Genomic DNA, 24325 nt, shown 5'->3' with positions numbered 1-24325 from the left:
TCTCTCTCTCTCTCTCTCTCTCTCTCTCTCTCTCTCTCTCTCTCTCTCTCTCTCTCTCTCTCTCTCTCTCTCTCTCTCTCTCTCTCTCTCTCTCCTCTCTCTCTCTCTCTCTCTCTCTCTCTCTCTCTCTCTCTCTCTCTCTCTCTCTCTCTCTCTCTCTCTCTCTCTCTCTCTCTCTCTCTCTCTCTCTCTCTCTCTCTCTCTCTCCCCCCCCCCCCCCCCCCCCACTCCCGCCCTCTCTCTCCCTCTCCCTGCATGTTGAGGCAGGAGGCCTGTCTCTCTACTGTCCTGCATGTTGAGGCTGGAGGCCTGTCTCTGTACTGACCTGCATGTTGAGGCTGGAGGCCTGTCTCTGTACTGACCTGCATGTTGAGGCTGGAGGCCTGTCTCTCTACTGTCCTGCATGTTGAGGCTGGAGGCCTGTCTCTCTACTGACCTGCATGTTGAGGCTGGAGGCCTGTCTCTCTCCACTGTCCTGCATGTTGAGGCAGGAGGCCTGTCTCTCTACTGTCCTGCATGTTGAGGCTGGAGGCCTGTCTCTGTACTGACCTGCATGTTGAGGCTGGAGGCCTGTCTCTGTACTGACCTGCATGTTGAGGCTGGAGGCCTGTCTCTCTACTGTCCTGCATGTTGAGGCTGGAGGCCTGTCTCTCTACTGTCCTGCATGTTGAGGCTGGAGGCCTGTCTCTCTACTGTCCTGCATGTTGAGGCTGGAGGCCTGTCTCTCTACTGACCTGCATGTTGAGGCTGGAGGCCTGTCTCTCCACTCCTCTCTTGGCCTCTGTCTCTTCCTCCAGCTGTTCTAGAAGGTTGTTCCTGTCTTCCTCTGTCTGGCGAAGACGACCTGACAGGTTCAGCTTCTGACGAGTCTCCTCTGACAACAACTCCTGGAGGGGGGAGGGGAGGAGAAAGGGGGAGAGAGGGGGGAGGAGAGAGGGCGAGGGGAGAGGAGGAGGGGGAGGGGAGAGAGGGGGAGGGGAGAGAGGAAGAGAGGGGGGGAGGGAGGAGAGGAGGAGAGAAGGGGAGAGAAAGGGGGAGGAGAGAGGGGGAGGGGAGAGGAGGAGGGGGAGGGGAGAGAGGGGGAGAGGGTGGAGAGAGGAGGGGAGGGGGAGGGGAGAGAGGAGGAGAGGGGGGAGAGGAGAGAGGAGGAGAAAGGGAGAGGGGGGGAGAGGGGGAGGGGAGAGAGGAGGAGAAAGGGAGAGGGGGGGAGAGAGGAGGAGGAGAGGGAGGGGAGAGAGGAGGAGAGGGGGATGGGAGAGAGGAGGAGAGGGGAGGGGAGAGAGGAGGAGAGGGGGGAGAGAGGGAGGAGAGAGGATGAGAGGGGGAGGGGAGAGAGGAGGAGGGGAGAGAGAGGGGGGAGAGGAGAAAGGGAGAGGAGAAAGGGAGAGAGGGGGGAGAGGGGGAGGGGAGAGAGGAGGAGAAAGGGAGAGAGGGGGGGAGAGAGGAGGAGAGAGGGAGGGGAGAGAGGAGGAGAGGGGGATGGGAGAGAGGAGGAGAGGGGGAGGGGAGAGAGGAGGAGAGGGGGGAGAGAGGGAGGAGAGAGGAGGAGAGGGGGAGAGAGGAGGGAGAGGGGGGAGAGAGGGGGAGAGGAGAGAGGAGGAGAAAGGGAGAGAGGAGGAGAAAGGGAGAGAGGGGGGAGAGAGGAGGAGAGAGGGGGGAGAAAGGGAGAGAGGGGGGAGAGGGGGAGGGGAGAGAGGAGGAGAAAGGGAGAGAGGGAGAGAGGAGGAGAGAGGAAGGGGAGAGGAGGAGAGAGGGGGGGAGAAGGGAGAGAGGAGGAGAGAGGGGAGAGAGGAGGAGAGAGGGGGGGAGAGAGGAGGAGAGAGGGGGGGAGAGAGGAGGAGAAAGGGAGAGAGGAGGAGAGAAAGGGAGAGAGGAGGAGAGAGGGGGGGAGAGGAGAGAGAAGGAGAGAGGGGGGGAGAGAGGAGGAGAAAGGGAGAGAGGAGGAGAAAGGGAGAGAGGAGGAGAGAGGGGGGGAGAGAGAAGGAGAGAGGGGGGGGAGAGAGGAGGAGAAAGGGAGAGAGGAGGAGAAAGGGAGAGAGGAGGAGAGAGGAGAGAGAGGAGGAGAAAGGGAGAGAGGAGGAGAAAGGGAGAGAGGAGGAGAGGGAAACAGATAAACATAAACAGGTTGTGGTGGTGTGTTGTCGTTCACTTTAGCCTCAAACTTAAATGACTTAAAAATCAAAGTATTAGACAGGGGGGCAACCGAAAAATAACCTCTGTTTATCTCTCACTCCGAGAAGGTTTCCCTGTCAGCTGAACATCCCATATCTATTCAGTCTTTCCCCTACCAGTTGTATGGGGGCTGTGCTTTGGCAAAGTGGGTGGGGTTATATCCTTTCTGTTTGGCCCTGTCCGGGGGTGTCCTCGGATGGGGCCACAGTGTCTCCTGACCCCTCCTGTCTCAGCCTCCAGTATTTATGCTGCAGTAGTTTATGTGTCGGGGGGCTGGGGTCAGTTTGTTATATCTGAGGTACTTCTCCTGTCCTATTCGGTGTCCTGTGTGAATCTAAGTGTGCCTTTCTAGGGAGTTTTTCCTAGCCACCGTGCTTCTACACCTGCATTGCTTGCTGTTTGGGGTTTTAGGCTGGGTTTCTGTACAGCACTTTGAGATATCAGCTGATGTACGAAGGGCTATATAAATAAATTTGATTTGATTTGTTCTGTGAAGTAAGTTAGAGTCCTGTAGGTCTGAGTCTCACCCGAGAGTCCTGTAGGTCTGAGTCCTGTAGGTCTGAGTCTCACCCGAGAGTCCTGTAGGTCTGAGTCTCACCTGACAGTCCTGTAGGTCTGAGTCTCACCCGAGAGTCCTGTAGGTCTGAGTCTCACCCGAGAGTCCTGTAGGTCTGAGTCTCACCCGAGAGTCCTGTAGGTCTGAGTCTCACCTGAGAGTCCTGTAGGTCTGAGTCACCTGAGAGTCCTGTAGGCCTGAGTCCTGTAGGTCTGAGTCCTGTAGGTCTGAGTCTCACCCGAGAGTCCTGTAGGTCTGAGTCTCACCCGAGAGTCCTGTAGGTCTGAGTCTCACCCGAGAGTCCTGTAGGTCTGAGTCTCACCCGACAGTCCTGTAGGTCTGAGTCTCACCCGAGAGTCCTGTAGGTCTGAGTCTCACCCGAGAGTCCTGGAGGTCTGATTATCACCCGAGAGTCCTGTAGGTCTGAGTCTCACCCGAGAGTCCTGTAGGTCTGATTCTCACCCGAGAGTCCTGTAGGTCTGAGTCTCACCCGAGAGTCCTGTAGGTCTGAGTCTCACCCGAGAGTCCTGTAGGTCTGAGTCTCACCTGAGAGTCCTGTAGGTCTGAGTCCTGTAGGTCTGAGTCTCACCTGAGAGTCCTGTAGGTCTGAGTCCTGTAGGTCTGAGTCTCACCCGAGAGTCCTGTAGGTCTGAGTCTCACCCGAAAGTCCTGTAGGTCTGATTCTCACCCGAGAGTCCTGTAGGTCTGAGTCTCACCCGAGAGTCCTGTAGGTCTGAGTCTCACCCGAGAGTCCTGTAGGTCTGAGTCTCACCTGAGAGTCCTGTAGGTCTGAGTCCTGTAGGTCTGAGTCTCACCTGAGAGTCCTGTAGGTCTGAGTCCTGTAGGTCTGAGTCTCACCCGAGAGTCCTGTAGGTCTGAGTCTCACCCGAAAGTCCTGTAGGTCTGAGTCTCACCTGAGAGTCCTGTAGGTCTGAGTCTCACCCGAGAGTCCTGTAGGTCTGAGTCTCACCTGAGAGTCCTGTAGGTCTGAGTCTCACCTGAGAGTCATGTAGGTCTGAGTCTCACCTGAGAGTCATGTAGCTGGGACCCCAGACTGACCAGGTCTTTACTCAGTTTAATGTTCTTCCCCTCCACCTCATTCAGCAGACCGCTCACACTGTCCAACTCAGACTGGAACAGAGGGATGAGAGAAGAAGGGGATGAGAGGAGAAGGGTTGAGAGGAGAAGTGGATGAGAGAAGAAGGGGATGAGGGGAGAAGTGGATGAGAGGAGAAGTGGATGAGAGGAGAAGTGGACGAGAGGAGAAGTGGACGAGAGAAGAAGGGATGAGAGAAGAAGTGGACGAGAGAAGAAGGGGATGAGAGGAGAAGGGGATGAGAGGAGAAGGGGATGAGAGAAGAGTGGGATGAGAGAAGAGGGATGAGAGAAGAGTGGGATGAGAGAAGAGTGGGATGAGAGAAGAGTGGGATGAGAGAAGAGTGGGATGAGAGAAGAGTGGGATGAGAGGAGAAGTGGATGAGAGAAGACAGGGAAAGAAGAAGTGGATGGGAGAAGACAGGGAAAGAAGAAGTGGATGGGAGAAGACAGGGAAAGAAGAAGTGGATGGGAGAAGACAGGGAAAGAAGAAGTGGATGGGAGAAGACAGGGAAAGAAGAAGTGGATGGGAGAAGACAGGGAAAGAAGAAGTGGATGGGAGAAGACAGGGAAAGAAGAAGTGGATGGGAGAAGACAGGGAAAGAAGAAGTGGATGAGAGAAGACAGGGAAAGAAGAAGTGGATGAGAGAAGACAGGGAAAGAAGAAGTGGATGGGAGAAGACAGGGAAAGAAGAAGTGGATGAGAGAAGACAGGGAAAGAAGAAGTGGATGGGAGAAGACAGGGAAAGAAGAAGTGGATGGGAGAAGACAGGGAAAGAAGAAGTGGATGAGAGAAGAAGTGGATGGGAGAAGACAGGGAAAGGAGAAGTGGATGAGAGAAGACAGGGAGAGAAGAAGGGGATGAGAGAAGAAGTGGATGAGAGAAGACAGGGAGAGAAGAAGGGGATGAGAGAAGAAGTGGATGAGAGAAGACAGGGAGAGAAGAAGGGGATGAGAGAAGAAGTGGATGAGAGAAGACAGGGAAAGAAGAAGTGGATGGGAGAAGACAGGGAAAGAAGAAGTGGATGGGAGAAGACAGGGAAAGAAGAAGTGGATGGGAGAAGACAGGGAAAGAAGAAGTGGATGGGAGAAGACAGGGAAAGAAGAAGTGGATGAGAGGAGAAGTGGATGAGAGAAGACAGGGAGAGAAGAAGTGGATGGGAGAAGACAGGGAAAGAAGAAGTGGACGGGACAAGACAGGGAAAGAAGAAGTGGATGGGAGAAGACAGGGAAAGAAGAAGTGGATGGGAGAAGACAGGGAAAGAAGAAGTGGATAGGAGAAGACAGGGAAAGAAGAAGTGGATGGGAGAAGACAGGGAAAGAAGAAGTGGATGAGAGAAGACAGGGAAAGAAGAAGTGGATGAGAGAAGAAGGGGATGAGAGGAGAAGTGGATGAGAGAAGAAGGGGATGAGAGAAGAAGGGGATGAGAGGAGAAGTGGATGAGAGAAGAAGGGGATGAGAGGAGAAGTGGATGGGAGAAGAAGTGGATGGGAGAAGACAGGGAAAGAAGAAGTGGATGGGAGAAGACAGGGAAAGAAGAAGTGGATGAGAGAAGACAGGGAAAGAAGAAGTGGATTGGAGAAGACAGGGAAAGAAGAAGTGGATGAAAGAAGAAGTGGATGAGAGGAGAAGTGGATGAGAGAAGACAGGGAAAGAAGAAGTGGATTGGAGAAGACAGGGAAAGAAGAAGTGGATGAGAGAAGACAGGGAAAGAAGAAGTGGATGAAAGAAGAAGTGGATGAGAGAAGAAGTGGACGAGAGGAGAAGTGGACGAGAGGAGAAGTGGATGAGAGAAGAAGTGGATGAGAGAAGAAGTGGATGAGAGAAGAAGTGGATGAGAGAAGAAGTGGATGAGAGGAGAAGTGGATGAGAGGAGAAGGGGATGAGAGAAGAAGGGGATGAGAGGGGAAGGGGATGAGAGAAGGAGGGGATGAGAGAAGGAGGGGATGAGAGAAAAGAGTAGCAGGTTGTCACAAACATGAAATAATAACTGATGATGTCATCATGTGAATAAAAACCCAATCCGCTCCTTCATCCCCAAGTCCTTGGCTGTAAAACCACAATACCTTCTCAGTCAACTTACCAGGTGAACATCAGGGGTGAGCAGACGCCATAGTGTTCAATGACTATTTCTGGGCTGTTGTTTAGCGTTCTCAGATGGGTCACAGCCATACATAGAGGACAGTTGTACTAAGGACAACCCCCTGCTCCACAGCCATACATAGAGGACAGTTGTACTAAGGACAACCCCCTGCTCCACAGCCATACATAGAGGACAGTTGTACTAAGGACAACCCCCTGCTCAACAGCCATACATAGAGGACAGTTGTACTAAGGACAACCCCCTGCTCAACAGCCATACATAGAGGACAGTTGTACTAAGGACAACCCCCTGCTCAACAGCCATACATAGAGGACAGTTGTACTAAGGACAACCCCCTGCTCAACAGCCATACATAGAGGACAGTTGTACTAAGGACAACCCCCTGCTCCACAGCCATACATAGAGGACAGTTGTACTAAGGACAACCCCCTGCTCAACAGCCATACATAGAGGACAGTTGTACTAAGGACAACCCCCTGCTCAACAGCCATACATAGAGGACAGTTGTACTAAGGACAACCCCCTGCTCGTGTTTCAGGCTTCAAACGTTTGTCACTATTATTTCCATCTGACGTGTGATGTGGTACAGATGTAGGATATTAATTTGATCACCCTGTTGCAGGATACATTTTCTGCAAACATGTCGTGTATTTGAGGTTTAAAAAAGTTTAACTAATTTCCACTTTGGAGTTTCAGACTTGATTTTCCCTTACGAAGAAATGTATCAACCCCTACTAAAATGTCCATGAATTACAATCCACATAATAATTCCAATTTCCTGTTGCTGTGGGATTATTTTCCTGAGGAGCAAACTGGTTCAAATTAAGGTCCTACATCTGTAGCCAGTGTACGCTACTCACGGTCAACTTAGAGACTCGTTCTCCCAGCTCCCCCCTCTGTCTCTCGCTGTCGTTGTAGCGCGACTGCAAGTCTGACAGCTGACCTTCGATCTTCTTCCTCTTGTGCTCCACCTCCTGCTTGGCGTTGGCCAATGAGTGGAGGTCTGCGCTGAGGTCAGATGACTCCTTCTCCAATCCCTGCTTAGCCTTCTCCAGACTGGCTCGCACCTGGGGAGAGAAGGGAGGGTTGGGAGAGACGGGAGGGTGGAGGGAATGAGGGAGTGGAGAGAGACGGGAGGGTGTGAGGAGTGGGGAGAGACAGGAGGGTGTGAGGAGTGGGGAGGGACAGGAGGGTGTGAGGAGTGGGGAGGGACAGGAGGGTGTGAGGGAGTGGGGAGAGACAGGAGGGTGTGAGGAGTGGGGAGAGACAGGAGGGTGTGAGGAGTGGGGAGAGACAGGAGGGTGTGAGGAGTGGGGAGAGAAGGGAGGGTGGAGGGAATGAGGGAGTGGGAAAGAAGGGAGGGTGGAGGGAATGAGGGAGTGGGGAGAGAAGGGAGGGTGGAGGGAATGAGGGAGTGGAGAGAGAAGGGAGGGTGGAGGGAATGAGGGAGTGGGAGAGAAGGGAGGGTGGAGGGAATGGGGAGAGAAGGGAGGGTGGAGGGGATGAGGGAGTGGGGAGAGAACGGAGGGTGGAGGGAATGAGGGAGTGGGGAGAGAACGGAGGGTGGAGGGAATGAGGGAGTGGGGAGAGAAGGGAGGGTGTGAGGAGTGGGGAGAGAAGGGAGGGTGTGAGGGAATGAGGGGGAGACGGGAGGGTGTGAGGGAGTGTGTGTGTGTGTGTTCCCATGCAGGCGTCAGGTGTGTTACCCTCTTGGCCTGCTCCAGTTGTTCAGACAGTTCCTCAACAGTCTGTGTGTGTTTCTGTCTCATCTCCTGGACCTGAGCTTCATGGTTCCTCCCTTCCTCCTCCATCACCTTCTTCAACACGGCAACCTCCTGCTCTCGCTTCGTCCTGGAGAACACAACACAGAGCAACCATCAGTGTGTGTGTCCCAATTGGAGCCGGACCGTAGTTCCTGCTGTGCAGTGGTGGAATCCAGTGGTGTCCACTAGAGGTCAAACTGAGACCGTATGGTCAGGATGTGGTGTCCTCTAGAGGTCACTAGAGGTCAAACTGAGACCGTATGGTCAGGATGTGGTGTCCTCTAGAGGTCAAACTGAGACCGTATGGTCAGGATGTGGTGTCCTCTAGAGGTCACTAGGTCAAACTGAGACCGTATGGTCAGGATGTGGTGTCCTCTAGACGGTCAAACTGAGACCGTATGGTCAGAATGTGGTGTCGTCTAGAGGTCAAACTGAGAGCGTATGGTCAGGATGTGGTGTCCACTAGAGGTCAAACTGAGACCATGTGGTCAGGATGTGGTGTCCTCTAAACGGTCACTAGAGGTCAAACTGAGACTGTAAGGTCAGGATGTGGTGTCCTCTAAACGGTCACTAGAGGTCAAACTGAGACCGTATGGTCAGGATGTGGTGTCCTCTAGAGGTCAAACTGAGAGCGTATGGTCAGGATGTGGTGTCCTCTAAACGGTCACTAGAGGTCAAACTGAGACCGTATGATCAGGATGTGGTGTCCTCTAGAGGTCAAACTGAGACCGTATGGTCAGGATGTGGTGTCCTCTAGAGGTCACTAGAGGTCAAACTGAGAGCATATGGTCAGGATGTGGTGTCCTCTAGAGGTCACTAGAGGTCAAACTGAGAGCGTTTGGACAGGATGTGGTGTCCTCTAGACGGTCCCTAGAGGTCAAACTGAGACCCGTTTGGTCAGGATGTGGTGTCCTCTAGAGGTCAAACTGAGACCGTATGGTCAGGATGTGGTGTCCTCTAGAGGTCACTAGAGATCAAACTGAGAGCGTATGGTCAGGATGTGGTGTCCTCTAAACGGTCACTAGAGGTCAAACTGAGACCGTATGATCAGGATGTGGTGTCCTCTAGAGGTCAAACTGAGACCGTATGGTCAGGATGTGGTGTCCTCTAGAGGTCACTAGAGGTCAAACTGAGAGCATATGGTCAGGATGTGGTGTCCTCTAGAGGTCACTAGAGGTCAAACTGAGAGCGTATGGTCAGGATGTGGTGTCCTCTAGAGGTCACTAGAGGTCAAACTGAGAGCGTTTGGACAGGATGTGGTGTCCTCTAGACGGTCCCTAGAGATCAAACTGAGACCGTTTGGTCAGGACGTGGTGTCCTCTAGAGGTCAAACTGAGACCGTTTGGTCAGGACGTGGTGGTGACCGTGACTTGACCGTACCGTAGCTCCTGCTGTGCGGCGGTGGTGTCCAGAGTGTCTTCCAGCTCAGACCTCAGAGCGTTCAGCTCCTCTCCCAGGTCTCTGCAGGCTGCATCAGCCCTCCTCCTGGCAGCCCCCTCTGACTCCAGGTCCTCCTGGATCTCACCTAGTGATCACACACACACACACACACACACACACGCAGACACACACACACACACACACACACACACACACACACACACACACACACACACACACACACACACACACACACACACATGACCAGAGCACACACACACACACATATGACCAGAGCACACACATGCAGACACGCAGACACACACGCACACACACACACACACACACACGACCAGAGCGCGCGCACACACACACACACACACACACCCACAACCAGACAGGACCCTATTCCTCATGTAGTGCACTGCCTTTGAGCAGGTTAGCGGTTTCCATCATGGATGTTGTTCTGGAACAGCTCTGCAGAGTGGTCACTAGCTGGCACAGGCACAAAGTCATAACGTCTGACTGTAAACCCTTAACCACACTGCTAACCCTAACCTTAACCACACTGCTAACCTTAACCACACTGCTAACCCTAACCACACTGCTAAACCTAACCTTAACCACACTGCTAACCCTAACCTTAACCACACCGCTAACCCTTACCTTAACCACACTGCTAACCTTAACCACACTGCTAACCCTAACCTTAACCACACTGCTAACCCTAACCTTAACCACACTGCTAACCCTAACCTTAACCACAATGCTAACCCTTACCTTAACCACACTGCTAACCCTAACCTTAACCACACTGCTAACGCTAACCTTAACCACACTGCTAACCCTAACCTTAACCACACTGCTAACCCTAACCATAACCACACTGCTAACCCTAACCTTAACCACACTGCTAACGCTAACCTTAACCACACTGCTAACCCTAACCTTAACCACACTGCTAACCCTAACCATAACCACACTGCTAACCCTAACCTTAACCACACTGCTAACCCTAACCTTAACCACACTGCTAACCCTAACCTTAACCACACTGCTAACCCTAACCTTAAGCACACTGCTAACCCTAACCTTAACCACACTGCTAACCCTAACCTTAACCACACTGCTAACCCTAACCTTAACCACACTGCTAACCTTAATGCCTAACCTTAAATTAAGACCAAAAAGCTACATTTTTTCCCAGTAATTTTTTACAATAAAGACAATTTAGGACGAGACTCATCCCAATCAACGCTCAGTTCTACCTCAAGGACGAGACTCATCCCAATCAACGCTCAGTTCTACCTCAAGGACGAGACTCATCCCAATCAACGCTCAGTTCTACCTCAAGGACGAGACTCATCCCAATCAACTCTCAGTTCTACCTCAAGGACGAGACTCATCCCAATCAACGCCAACCTGCTACCTTTGACCCTTGCGGGTGTCTTTTGGGACACCCTCCCTTGACATGGATCTCACCTAGCAGCCCCTCCAGCTCCCTGACTCGACGCACCGCAGCAACACATCCAGCAGACTCCTCTTCCAACCTGACAGAGAGAGAGAGAGAGAGAGACAGAGAGACAGAGACAGAGAGAGACAGAGACAGAGACAGAGAGAGAGAGAGAGAGAGAGAGAGAGAGAGAGAGAGATTTAGGGCATGAGAAATAGTAGCTATTTTATGTGTGTAGATATGCCTAATAACGGTTAGGATTGTCAACGTACAGTCTACAGTCTCTCTCAACTCTTTAACTCTTTGTCAAGTGTGTTTATATGTTCCTGGATAATAAAGCTACTGATTGAAGATAGTTCATCCCTGATGATCTGGGATTGATTACCTGGCCTGAGTGGCCAGTAGCTCCTCCTCCTTGGCGGCGAGCTGTGCTCTGAGCTCGGCTAGCTGGGCCTGCAGGTCGGCCAGCTGCTCCTGGAGATCAGCCAGCTCCGTCTCCAGCTTCCTCTTGGCCTTTTCCACATCCTGCCTGCCCTTCTCCTCCTTCTTCATACGCACTGAGGAAGAGGAGGAGGAGAAATAGGAAACATCATCATCATCATCATCATCTATAAGCAGAGGTATACTGATGCATTCTTGGAGAGTGTGTAAGCTTTGTTCAGCTTTATCCCAGTCCTAACACACCAGATTCAACCAATTAAGGTCTAAATGAAAAACAATACTTGGCTGATTACTGACTGACTGATTGATGCCAGGGGTGAGAGGTCAGGGGTTAGTAAACTCACCCTCCAGGTCTGAGATCATAGACTCATGTTTGTTCTTCAGCTTGGTCAGGTTCTTAGACTTCTCCTCTTCCTCAGCCAGGTTAGAGCTGGAGTCTGCTATTCTCTCCTCCAACAGTTTACGCTCCTGAAGAACAACGGATAAAAGAGAGAAAGGTCAGGGTTCAGAGGTGAGGGGTCAGGGACTGTGCTATTCTCTCCTCCAACAGTTTACGCTCCTGAAGAACAACGGATAAAAGAGAGAAAGGTCAGGGTTCAGAGGTGAGGGGTCAGGGACTGTGCTATTCTCTCCTCCAACAGTTTACGCTCTACAGATAAAAGGGAGGAAGGTCAGGGTTCAGAGGTGAGGGGTCAGGGACTTTGCTATTCTCTCCTCCAACAGTTTACGCTCTACAGATAAAAGGGAGGAAGGTCAGGGTTCAGAGGTGAGGGGTCAGGGACTGTACTACTCTCTCCTCCAACAGCTTAGGCTCCCGAAGAACAACACACAGCAGGGAGAAAGGTTAATCAGAGGTCAGAGGTGAGGGGTCAGGGACTGAGTGCTACATGCTCCTTCAACAGCTCAAGTTGCTGAGGAACAGGAGAACAGGGAGGAAGATCGGTGGGTGGGTAGGTGGGTGAATGGTGTTTATTGAGACGGGTGGAGAACAACATACCTTGAGTAGTTTGTTATTCTGGTCCTCCATGATGACAACATCCTCCTCCAGTTTCTTGACCTTCCCCTCAACAGTCACCTTCTCCAGCTGCAGCTTCTGACGAGAGTCCTCCTCCTCTGACAGATGGGCCTCCATGGCCTAAAACAGAGGAGAAAGGGATGAAGAGGAGAGAGAGAGAGGGACAGGGAGGGGCAATAATATATAGGAGAAGAGTTTGTGCGTTTTCTGTTCCAAATATAATGTTTTAATAAAGGTTAGGTGATACAATCACAGTGTTTCAACCCACATGGTCTTTGTCACTCCACCTGACCCACAACAGGGCCTCCACCTGACCCACAACAGGGCCTCCACCTGACCCACAACAGGGTCTCTACCTGACCCACAACAGGGCCTTCACCTGACCCACAACAGGGTCTCTACCTGACCCACAACAGGGCCTTCACCTGACCCACAACAGGGCCTTCACCTGACCCACAACAGGGCCTCCACCTGACCCACAACAGGGCCTCCACCTGACCCACAACAGGGCCTCCACCTGACCCACAACAGGGCCTCCACCTGACCCACAACAGGGCCTCCACCTGACCCACAACAGGGCCTCCACCTGACCCACAACAGGGCCTCCACCTGACCCACAACAGGGCCTCCACCTGACCCACAACAGGGCCTCCACCTGACCCACAACAGGGCCTCCACCTGACCCACAACAGGGCCTTCACCTGACCCACAACAGGGCCTCCACCTGACCCACAACAGGGCCTCCACCTGACCCACAACAGGGCCTCCACCTGACCCACAACAGGGCCTCCACCTGACCCACAACAGGGTCTCTACCTGACCCACAACAGGGCCTTCACCTGACCCACAACAGGGCCTCCACCTGACCCACAACAGGGTCTCTACCTGACCCACAACAGGGCCTTCACCTGACCCACAACAGGACCTTCACCTGACCCACAACAGGGCCTCCACCTGACCCACAACAGGGCCTCCACCTGACCCACAACAGGGCCTCCACCTGACCCACAACAGGGCCTCCACTTGACCCACAACAGGGCCTCCACCTGACCCACAACAGGGCCTTCACCTGACCCACAACAGGGCCTCCACCTGACCCACAACAGGGCCTCTACCTGACCCACAACAGGACCTCCACCTGACCCACAACAGGACCTCCACCTGACCCACAACAGGGCCTCCACCTGACCCACAACAGGGCCTCCACCTGACCCACAACAGGGCCTTCACCTGACCCACAACAGGGCCTCCACCTGACCCACAACAGGACCTCCACCTGACCCACAACCTGACCTCCACCTGACCCACAACAGGGCCTTCACCTGACCCACAACAGGACCATATGATCCACAACAGGGTCACATGATACACAACAGGACCTTACATCTATACCAGTCTATGGATAAGGACAGAGTGCAGTCAATCCACCATCCCCTAACTTCAGCATTTTCCAACCAGAAACCAAAGGAAGTCAATGAACCCGGTAATATCCATATTAGCATTTCATGCCAAAGTTTCTGATTTTTGTCCATTTTGACTCATCACTGATATACCAGAGTTGAAAAGGTCATCGCTCGGTAGCCATTTTGACTCATCACTGATATACCAGAGTTGAAAAGGTCATCGCTCGGTAGCCATTTTGACTCATCACTGATATACCAGAGTTGAAAAGGTCATCGCTCGGTAGCCATTTTGGATCTGCCCACCTGTAGTTGCTGTTGCATGTCCTTCCTCTCCTGCTGCAGCTGTGTGGCTCTCTCCTCCTCCTCCTCCAGCCGCGACTCCATCTCATGGAGCACCTCCTCCAGCTCCTGCTTCTTGACCTCCAGACGAACCCTCATCTCCTCTGCCTCAGCATACAACTCTGTCTCCGCCTGAAGCTTCTGCTCCAGTTTAGCTCGCTCCTCTACTACCTAGAGAGAGAGAGAAAGTGTGTGTGTGTGTGTATCCACCTCACCTGTGTGTGTGTGTGTGTGTGTGTGTCTCCACCTCACCTGTATGTGTGTGTGTGTGTGTGTGTGTGTGTGTGTGTGTGTGTGTGTGTGTGTGTGTGTGTGTGTCTCTACCTCACTTGTATGTGTGTGTGTGTGTCTCTACCGCACTTGTATGTGTGTGTGTGTGTGGGTGTGTGTCTCTGCCTTACCTGTGTGCGTGTGTCTCCACTTCACCTGTGTGTGTTTGTGTGTGTGTCTCTGCCTCACCTGTGTGTGTTTGTGTGTGTGTGTGTCCACTTCACCTGTGTGTGTGTGTGTGTCTCCACTTCATGTGTGTGTTTGTGTGTGTGTGTGTGTCTCCGCTTCATGTGTGTGTGTGTGTGTGTGTGTGTGTGTGTGTGTGTGTGTGTGTGTGTCTCCGCTTCATGTGTGTGTGTGTGTGTGTGTGTGTGTGTGTGTGTCTCCACTTCACCTGTGTGTGTTTCTGGGAGATCTCCTTCAGTTCCACCTGGCTCTTCTGAGCCAGATCCTTGGCGGACTTCAGCTCCTCCTCCTTCTGACCCATTTCTTCTTCCTGTCGCGTCACCTGGAGGAGGGGCTTCACCTGCGGGACGACCAATCAACGTTTACATAAGAGCTGCCATCAAAACAAATCAACCAATCAAAACGAAGATATACTCAACAAGTGATGGATGTGGCAGAACATCAACATGTGTGTGTGTGTGTGTGTGTGTATGTGTGTGTGTGAGTGTGAGTGTGTGAGTGTGAGTGTGTGAGTGTGTGTGTGTGTGTACCTTGGTGAACAGCCTCCACCACTGCCAGTTCTTCAGGACCAGGTAGACGGCACAGTTCCTCTGAATCACCTTCATAGCAGTCAGCTGGGCTTGACGCTTACTAAACGCTCTGTGGACAGAAGTCGCATCAGAGTGTGTCTGCTATCATGCTGCTGTGGGCGCGACTGGCAACGCTACCTCACGGTGTAATGTGTCAATGTGAGGGTCCCGGTGTGGGGAGCCCAGGCTGGAAACAACACTGTTACACTAACCTACTGGCAACGCTACCTCACGGGTGTAATGTGTCAATGTGAGGGTCCCGGTGTGGGGAGCCCAGGCTGGAAACAACACTGTTACACTAACCTACTGGCAACGCTACCTCACGGGTGTATTGTGTCGATGTGAGGGTCCCGGTGTGGGGAGCCCAGGCTGGAAACAACACTGTTACACTAACCTACTGGCAACGCTACCTCACGGTCCCGGTGTGTGGAGCCCAGGCTGGAAACAACACTGTTACACTAACCTACTGGCAACGCTACCTCACGGTTGTAATGTGTCAATGTGGGGGTCCGGTGTGGGGAGCCCAGGCTGGAACCAACACTGTTACACTAACCTACTGGCAACGCTACCTCACGGTTGTAATGTGTCAATGTGAGGGTCCCGGTGTGGGGAGCCCAGGCTGGAAACAACACTGTTACACTAACCGGCGCGACAGGAAGCTCCTAGCGTGGGCCTGGAAGGCGATGATGACCACGGTCAGTTTAAGGTCCCTCTCCTCCTCCAGCTGGGCTAACACTCCTGTTCTGAAGAACATCTTACTCTGACCAATACGGAACAGATTAGGGTCCAGGTCCAGGTGCTTCATCTGGAGAGGAAGTCATAACACCTTTATCGTGGCACCTTTATCGTGACACCGTTATCATAACACCGTTATCATAACACCTTTATCATAACACCTTTATCATAACACCTTTATCATGACACCTTTATCATGACACCTTTATCGTGACACCGTTATCATAACACCTTTATCGTACCACCTTTATCATAACACCGTTATCATAACACCTTTATCGTGACAACTTTATCCTAACACCTTTACCATGACACCTTTATCGTGACACCTTTATCCTAACACCTTTATCATGACACCTTTATCGTGACACCTTTATCATAACACCTTTATCGTGGCACCTTTATCGTGACACCGTTATCATAACACCGTTATCATAACACCTTTATCATAACACCTTTATCATGACACCTTTATCATGACACCTTTATCATGACACCTTTATCGTGACACCGTTATCATAACACCTTTATCATACCACCTTTATCATAACACCGTTATCATAACACCTTTATCGTGACAACTTTATCCTAACACCTTTACCATGACACCTTTATCGTGACACCTTTATCCTAACACCTTTATCATGACACCTTTATCGTGACACCTTTATCATAACACCTTTATCATGACACAGTTATCATGACACCGTTATCCGTTATCATGACACCTTTATCGTGACACCTTTATCCTAAAACCTTTATCATGACACCTTTATCGTGACATCGTTATCATAACACCGTTATCATGACACCGTTATCACGACACCGTTATCATGACACCTTTATCATAACACCGTTATCCGTTATCACGACACCGTTATCCGTTATCATGACGTCGTTATCATGACACCGTTATCATGACACCGTTATCATGACACCGTTATCATGACATCGTTATCATGACACCATTATCCGTTATCATGACATCGTTATCATGACACCGTTATCATAACACCGTTATCATGCCATCGTTATCATGACACCGTTATCCGTTATCATGACATCGTTATCATGACACCGTTATCCGTTATCGTGAGACTGTTATCGTGACATCGTTATCATAACACCGTTATCGTGACACCGTTATCATGACGCCGTTATCATAACACCGTTATCATGACACCGTTATCCGTTATCATGACATCGTTATCATGACACCTTTACCGTGACACCTTTATCATAGCACCGTTGTCATGACGCCGTTATCACAACACCTTTATCGTGAGACCTTTATCATAGCACCGTTGTCATGACGCCGTTGTCATAACACCTTTATCGTGAGACCTTTCATAACAAAGGCCCCTTTAGAATAACTCTTTACTTATCCAGAACTAAGGTAGAAACATTTGTCCTATTTAGTTCATTGCTCAACTTTAGGTTTTCTAAAAAGTGCAGGTTCAAATGTGCCAAAAGGTTTTTAGGCTCAGTGACTGTATCAGTTAGATCCACTCAGACGATTCAGTTAGATCAACTCAGACGTGTCAGTTAGATCAACTCAGACGTTTCAGTTAGAACAACTCAGACGTTTCAGTTAGATCCACTCAGACGATTCAGTTAGATCAACTCAGACGTTTCAGTTAGATCAACTCAGACGTTTCAGTTAGATCAACTCAGACGTTTCAGTTAGAACAACTCAGACGTGTCAGTTTGAACAACTCAGACGTTTCAGTTAGATCAACTCAGACGTTTCAGTTAGAACAACTCAGACGTGTTAGTTAGATCAACTCAGACGTCTCAGTTAGATCAACTCAGACGTTTTCAGTTAGATCAACTCAGACGTGTCAGTTAGATCAACTCAGACGTGTCAGTTAGATCAACTCAGACGTGTCAGTTAGATCAACTCAGACGTGTCAGTTAGATCAACTCAGACGTGTCAGTTAGATCAACTCAGACGTGTCAGTTAGATCAACTCAGACGTGTCAGTTAGATCCACTCAGACGTGTCAGTTAGATCAACTCAGACGTGTCAGTTAGATCCACTCAGACGTGTCAGTTAGATCAACTCAGACATTTCAGTTAGAACAACTCAGACATTTCAGTAAGATGAAATCACCATTAGTTGACAAGCCTGTTTCCCGTCCATGAAACCCTTTGGGATGCAGTTGGCTGCTAGGATCTCATAGCTACAAGAAGAGGAAGAAGAAAGAGAGGAAGACAGAAGGAAGAGAACACGTTGTTATGTGTTAACTACACAGACACAATCGTGGTTCCTTATTAACGTTGGTGTTAGAACGTTCCTCACCGTTGTCGGAACTCTTGGAACACGATGCGGTTGGGGAAGCCCTGTCTGCAGATACGGATCCCTTCTAGAACCCCGTTACACCTCAACTGTTCCAGAACCAGGTTAGCATCCAGCTTCCCTGCCTACACACACACACACACACACACACACACACACACACACACACACACACACACACACACACACACACACACACACACACACACACACACACACACACAGGAAGAATGAGGGAGACAGAGAGATCAGGGGTGACTCAAGAGAGAGGAGATGAATTGATGAAACGTATAGAAATAGCTGTAAGTGTTTTGGGTAAGGGGGATAGTGTCCTACCCTCTTCTCGTGGTTGGGGATGATACAGCGTATGAAGTTGGGCTGTGTGTTGTTCAACGTGGTCATCAGTTTGCCCAGGGATTCCTTGTAGAGCTGGCCCACTGTCCTGAACATGCCCTTCTTAGACTTGGTGGCGCTGGGGGCCGAGCTCTCTGACATCTTGGTAATGGTCTCCAGACCCACCACATGGTCCACTGGAAACAGAACAGGGATTATTCATGATCTCTGATAAGAGAGGCTAGGGGGGGAAAAGGTGAGAGGCAGGGAGAAAGAGGAGGAGATGAAAGAGAGAGGGAGGGAGAAAGAGGAGGAGATGAAAGAGAGAGGGAGGGAGAAAGAGGAGATGAAAGAGAGAGGCAGGGAGAAAGAGGAGGAGATGAAAGAGAGAGGCAGGGAGAAAGAGGAGGAGATGAAAGAGAGAGGGAGGGAGAAAGAGGAGGAGATGAAAGAGAGAGGGAGGGAGAAATAGGAGGAGATGAAAGAGAGAGGGAGGGAGAAAGAGGAGGAGATGAAAGAGAGAGGGAGGGAGAAAGAGGAGGAGATGAAAGAGAGAGGGAGGGAGAAAGAGGAGGAGATGAAAGAGAGAGGGAGAGAGAAAGAGGAGGAGATGAAAGAGAGGCAGGGAGAAAGAGGAGGAGATGAAAGAGAGAGGGAGAGAGAAAGAGGAGGAGATGAAAGAGAGAGGGAGAGAGAAAGAGGAGGAGATGAAAGAGAGGCAGGGAGAAAGAGGAGGAGATGAAAGAGAGAGGGAGAGAGAAAGAGGAGATGAAAGAGAGAGGCAGGGAGAAAGAGGAGGAGATGAAAGAGAGAGGGAGGGAGAAAGAGGAGGAGATGAGAGAGAAGAACAGGTGACAGACAAGAAGGAGAGACAGTAGAATACTGATGAATACTGATGGGAACACAGTAAAGTGAATAGGTAATAGACAACACATGTCTACTGATAGGAGTACAGTAACAACACATGTCTACTGATAGGAATACAGTAACAACACATGTCAACTGATAGGAGTACAGTAACAACACATGTCTACTGATAGGAGTACAGTAACAACACATGTCTACTGATAGGAATACCGTAACAACACATGTCTACTGATAGGAATACTGTAACAACACATGTCTACTGATAGGAGTACAGTAACAACACATGTCTACTGATAGGAATACAGTAACAACACATGTCTACTGATAGGAGTACAGTAACAACACATGTCTACTGATAGGAGTACAGTAACAACACATGTCTACTGATAGGAGTACAGTAACAACACATGTCTACTGATAGGAATACAGTAACAACATGTCTACTGATAGGAATACAGTAACAACACATGTCTACTGATGGGAATACAGTAACAACACATGTCTACTGATAGGAATACAGTAAAGTGAATAGGTAGAATAGTAGACCAACTGTGCTTGCATCCTAAATAGGACCCTATTCCTGATATACTATAGTGCACAACTTTTGACTAGAGTACTATGGGGCCTGGTCTAACGTAGTGTACCACATAGGGAACAGGGTGCCATTTTGGGACGCTTCCTGTGGCTCACCATCCTTCCAGAGGTCCTGTATGAAGGGGTTGGATGAGTTGTTGAGGAGAGCCGTCACGTTGTCATTCAGAGGGTCCATGTTCTTAGTCAGCCAGTTGGCCCCATTGTAGTCCACCTATAACACAACCACAATACAACCACAATACAACCATAACACAACCACAACATAACCACAACCACAACACAACCATGTTCTCCGTCAGTCAGCTGTTCCTGTTGTAGTCCACCTATAACACAACCACAATACAACCACAACACAACCACAACATAACCACAACACAACCACAACACAACCACAATACAACCATAACACAACCACAACACAACCACAATACAACCATAACACAACCACAACACAACCATAACACAACCACAACACAACCATAACACAACCATAACACAGCCACAACATAACCACAACCACAACACAACATAACCACAACAATGTTATTAATCAGCCAGCTGGCCCTGTTGTAGACCACCTACTGTACAACACAACCACAACACAACCACAACACAACATAACCACAACCACAACACAACATAACCACAACACAACATAACCACAACCACACCACAACATAACCACAACCATGTTATTAATCAGCCAGCTGGCCCTGTTGTAGACCACCTACTGTACAACACAACCACAACACAACCACAACACAACATAACCACAACCACAACACAACATAACCACAACACAACATAACCACAACCACAACACAACATAACCACAACCATGTTATTAATCAGCCAGCTGGCCCTGTTGTAGACCACCTACTGTACAACACAACCACAACACAACCACAACACAACATAACCACAACCACAACACAACATAACCACAACACAACATAACCACAACCACACCACAACATAACCACAACCATGTTATTAATCAGCCAGCTGGCCCTGTTGTAGACCACCTACTGTACAACACAACCACAACACAACATAACCACAACCACAACACAACATAACCACAACCACAACACAACTTAACCACAACCATGTTATTAATCAGCCAGCTGGCCCTGTTGTAGACCACCTACATATAATCTCACCTCACCCTGTCAGCCTAGTGGAGAACTCTTCAGACAGAAATATATCATCTCATCTCACCCTGCCGGCATAGTGGAGAACTCTTCAGACAGAAATATATCATCTCATCTCACCCTGCCGGCATAGTGGAGAACTCTTCAGACAGAAATATATCATCTCATCTCACCCTGCCGGCCTAGTGGAGACCTCTTCAGACAGAAATATATCATCTCATCTCACCCTGCCGGCCTAGTGGAGAACTCTTCAGACAGAAATATATCATCTCATCTCACACTGCCGGCATAGTGGAGAACTCTTCAGACAGAAATATATCATCTCATCTCACCCTGCCGGCATAGTGGAGAACCCCTTTGTCCAGTGGGGTCATTGAGAGGGGTGGTCATGGTTAGAAAGCCACGGAGGCGGACAATAAGGCGGACAAAGACAATGGTTAAGTGGGGTCCGCGTCCCGCGCCAGAGCCGCCACCGCGGACAGACGCCCACCCAGACCCTCCCCTATAGGTCAAGGTTTTGCGGCCGGAGTCCGCACCTTTGGGGGGGGGGGTACTGTCACGTTCTGACCTTTATTTCCTTTGTTTTGTATTTATTTAGTATGGTCAGGGCGTGAGTTGGGTGGGCAGTCTATGTTTGTTTTTCTATGATTTGGGTATTTCTATGTTTCGGCCTAGTATGGTTCTCAATCAGAGGCAGGTGTCATTAGTTGTCTCTGATTGAGAATCATACTTAGGTAGCCTGGGTTGCACTGTTTGTTTGTGGGTGATTGTCTATGTTGTAGCTTCACGGTCGTCATTTGTTTATTGTTTTGTATACAGTGTCAGTACTTTCTTTATTAAAGATTTACCATGGACACTTACGACGCCGCATTTTGGTCCGATCCTTCTCGCCTCTCCTCTTCAGATGAAGAGGAGGACGGCCGTGACAAGAAAGAAATATATAATCTCACCTTGCCGGCATAGTGGAGAACTCTTCAGACAGAAATATATAATCTCACCCTGCCAGCCTAGTGGAGAACTCTTCAGACAGAAATATATCATCTCATCTCACCCTGCCAGCCTAGTGGAGAAGTCTTCAGACAGAAATATATAATCTCATCTCACCCTGCCGGCCTAGTGAAGAAGTCTTCAGACAGAAATATATAATCTCACCTTGCCGGCATAGTGGAGAACTCTTCAGACAGAAATATATCATCTCATCTCACCCTGCCGGCCTAGTGAAGAAGTCTTCAGACAGAAATATATAATCTCACCTTGCCGGCGTAGTGGAGAACAGAGAAGGCAGAAATATATAATCTCACCTTGCCGGCGTAGTGGAGAACAGAGAAGGCAGTCTTGTCTTTGAGTGATTTGGGTTTGGAGAACTTGCAGTGGGACGTGTGTGTGTTCATCAGCTTCTCAACGAAGGACAAGTCTGTGGCTTTAGGGAACCAGCACTCCTCATCCAACAGAGCCAAGATACCTGGAGGATTGTTCTAGAAGGGTGGGGGAGGGTTAGCTTTAGGGAACCAGCACTCCTCATCCAACAGAGCCAAGATACCTGGAGGATTGTTCTAGAAGGGTGGGGGGAGGGTTAGCTTTAGGGAACCAGCACTTCTCATCCAACAGAGCCAAGATACCCGGAGGATTGTTCTAGAAGGGTGGGGGGAGGGTTAGCTTTAGGGAACCAGCACTCCTCATCCAACAGAGCCAAGATACCTGGAGGATTGTTCTAGAAGGGTGGGGGGAGGGTTAGCTTTAGGGAACCAGCACTCCTCATCCAACAGAGCCAAGATACCTGGAGGATTGTTCTAGAAGGGTGGGGGAGGGTTAGCTTTAGGGAACCAGCACTCCTCATCCAACAGAGCCAAGATACCTGGAGGATTGTTCTAGAAGGGTGGGGGGAGGGTTAGCTTTAGGGAACCAGCACCCATCCGTGTGTGCATTGCTGTAGGTTCAATGTGTACAGTATGTGTGTGTCTCTGTGTGTGTGTGTTACCGGTCTCTCGATGAGCTCGATGCAGGGCTGCAGGTCCAGGCCGAAGTCTATGAAGGCCCAGTCGATCCCCTCTCTCTTGTACTCCTCCTGCTCCAGGATGAACATGGTGTGGTTGAACAGCTGCTGCAGACGCTCGTTGGTGTAGTTGATGCACAGCTGCTCAAACGAGTTGTCCTGAGGAGAAGGCGAAGGTACATAGTGGTTGACACAGAGCTACAGTACCGTGGTAGTCCCTGAGGAGAAGGAGAAGGTACATAGTGGTTTACACAGAGCTACAGTACAGTGGTAGTCCCTGAGGAGAAGGAGAAGGTACATAGTGGTTGACACAGAGCTACAGTACCATGGTAGTCCCTGAGGAGAAGGAGAAGGTACATAGTGGTTTACACAGAGCTACAGTACCGTGGTAGTCCCTGAGGAGAAGGTACATAGTGGTTTACACAGAGCTACAGTACCGTGGTAGTCCCTGAGGAGAAGGAGAAGGTACATAGTGGTTTACACAGAGCTACAGTACCGTGGTAGTCCCTGAGGAGAAGGTACATAGTGGTTTACACAGAGCTACAGTACCGTGGTAGTCCCTGAGGAGAAGGAGAAGGTACATAGTGGTTTAAACAGAGCTACAGTACCGTGGTAGTCCCTGAGGAGAAGGAGAAGGTACATAGTGGTTTACACAGAGCTACAGTACCGTGGTAGTTCCTGAGGAGAAGGTACATAGTGGTTTACACAGAGCTACAGTACCATGGTAGTCCCTGAGGAGAAGGTACATAGTGGTTTACACAGAGCTACAGTACCGTGGTAGTCCCTGAGGAGAAGGAGAAGGTACATAGTGGTTTACACAGAGCTACAGTACCGTGGTAGTTCCTGAGGAAAAGGAGAAGGTACATAGTGGTTTACACAGAGCTACAGTACCGTGGTAGTCCCTGAGGAGAAGGAGAAGGTACATAGTGGTTTACACAGAGCTACAGTACCATGGTAGTCCCTGAGGAGGGGAGATGGGAGAGATGGATGTGAACATAGAGGTACTGCTCACCTCATAGTCCTGTACATCAGGTCTGCATCCCAAATGACATCCTATTCCCTATTTAGTGCACTACTTTGACTAGGGCTGTAGGGGGTGTTTTTAATTGTGGGATAATAATAATCATAGTAGTTAATGTTCTGGGGAAATGTCCCTTTTGGGAGGTAGATGGGGCTCCAAAATCGCTACGTTTACCCATTTTAAATGGTTTAAATTTCAGTAATATAGCAGATGCTCGAATCCAGAGTGAATTACAGTCGTGGCTGCATCATTTTCTTTTACCGGTCCTCGATGGGAATCGAACCCACAACCTTGGCGTTGCGATGCTCAATGAGCTACCAACTGGCCTCACGGGACCCCTGCTGAATTCCTTTCTCTGTCAATTTAAAGAGGATGTTCCTCAATCTCACCTCAAAGATTTCAAAGCCAGCGATGTCTAGGATCCCCAGGAATGATGCTCCTTTACGTTTGGCCTTATCCAGAGTCTTATTCACCCTGGCCAGGATCCACCTGAACAACCGCTCATACATGGCCTTCGCTAGGGCCTCGATGGCAAAGTCAGCCTGGGGGAGAGGGAGAGGGAAAAGGAGAGAGGGAGAGGGGG

General features: G+C 50.1%; 1 protein-coding gene across 1 annotated transcript in view; it reads right to left on the bottom strand.

Moving 5' to 3' along the window:
- The window catches only part of LOC116352994 (myosin-11-like), a gene marked incomplete at its 3' end in the record, with an annotated part of 80492 nt that overhangs the window by 16965 nt on the left and 39202 nt on the right, over nucleotides 1–24325 (bottom strand). Inside the window, 20 exon segments of the mRNA XM_031821793.1 lie at nucleotides 735–887; nucleotides 3755–3859; nucleotides 6789–6995; nucleotides 7635–7779; nucleotides 9072–9216; nucleotides 10554–10621; nucleotides 10910–11081; nucleotides 11310–11433; nucleotides 11963–12100; nucleotides 13687–13893; nucleotides 14387–14518; nucleotides 14709–14817; nucleotides 15392–15552; nucleotides 17595–17664; nucleotides 17784–17905; nucleotides 18117–18310; nucleotides 19671–19785; nucleotides 22030–22203; nucleotides 22707–22880; nucleotides 24132–24284. Coding sequence (XP_031677653.1) covers nucleotides 735–887; nucleotides 3755–3859; nucleotides 6789–6995; nucleotides 7635–7779; nucleotides 9072–9216; nucleotides 10554–10621; nucleotides 10910–11081; nucleotides 11310–11433; nucleotides 11963–12100; nucleotides 13687–13893; nucleotides 14387–14518; nucleotides 14709–14817; nucleotides 15392–15552; nucleotides 17595–17664; nucleotides 17784–17905; nucleotides 18117–18310; nucleotides 19671–19785; nucleotides 22030–22203; nucleotides 22707–22880; nucleotides 24132–24284 — 2868 coding nt within the window.

Source organism: Oncorhynchus kisutch, unplaced genomic scaffold, assembly GCF_002021735.2.
Source record: "Oncorhynchus kisutch isolate 150728-3 unplaced genomic scaffold, Okis_V2 scaffold4017, whole genome shotgun sequence".
Taxonomy (NCBI): Eukaryota; Metazoa; Chordata; class Actinopteri; order Salmoniformes; family Salmonidae; genus Oncorhynchus; species Oncorhynchus kisutch.
The sequence above is the reverse complement of the archived record's forward strand: the minus strand, read 5'-3'. Positions and strand labels throughout refer to the sequence as shown.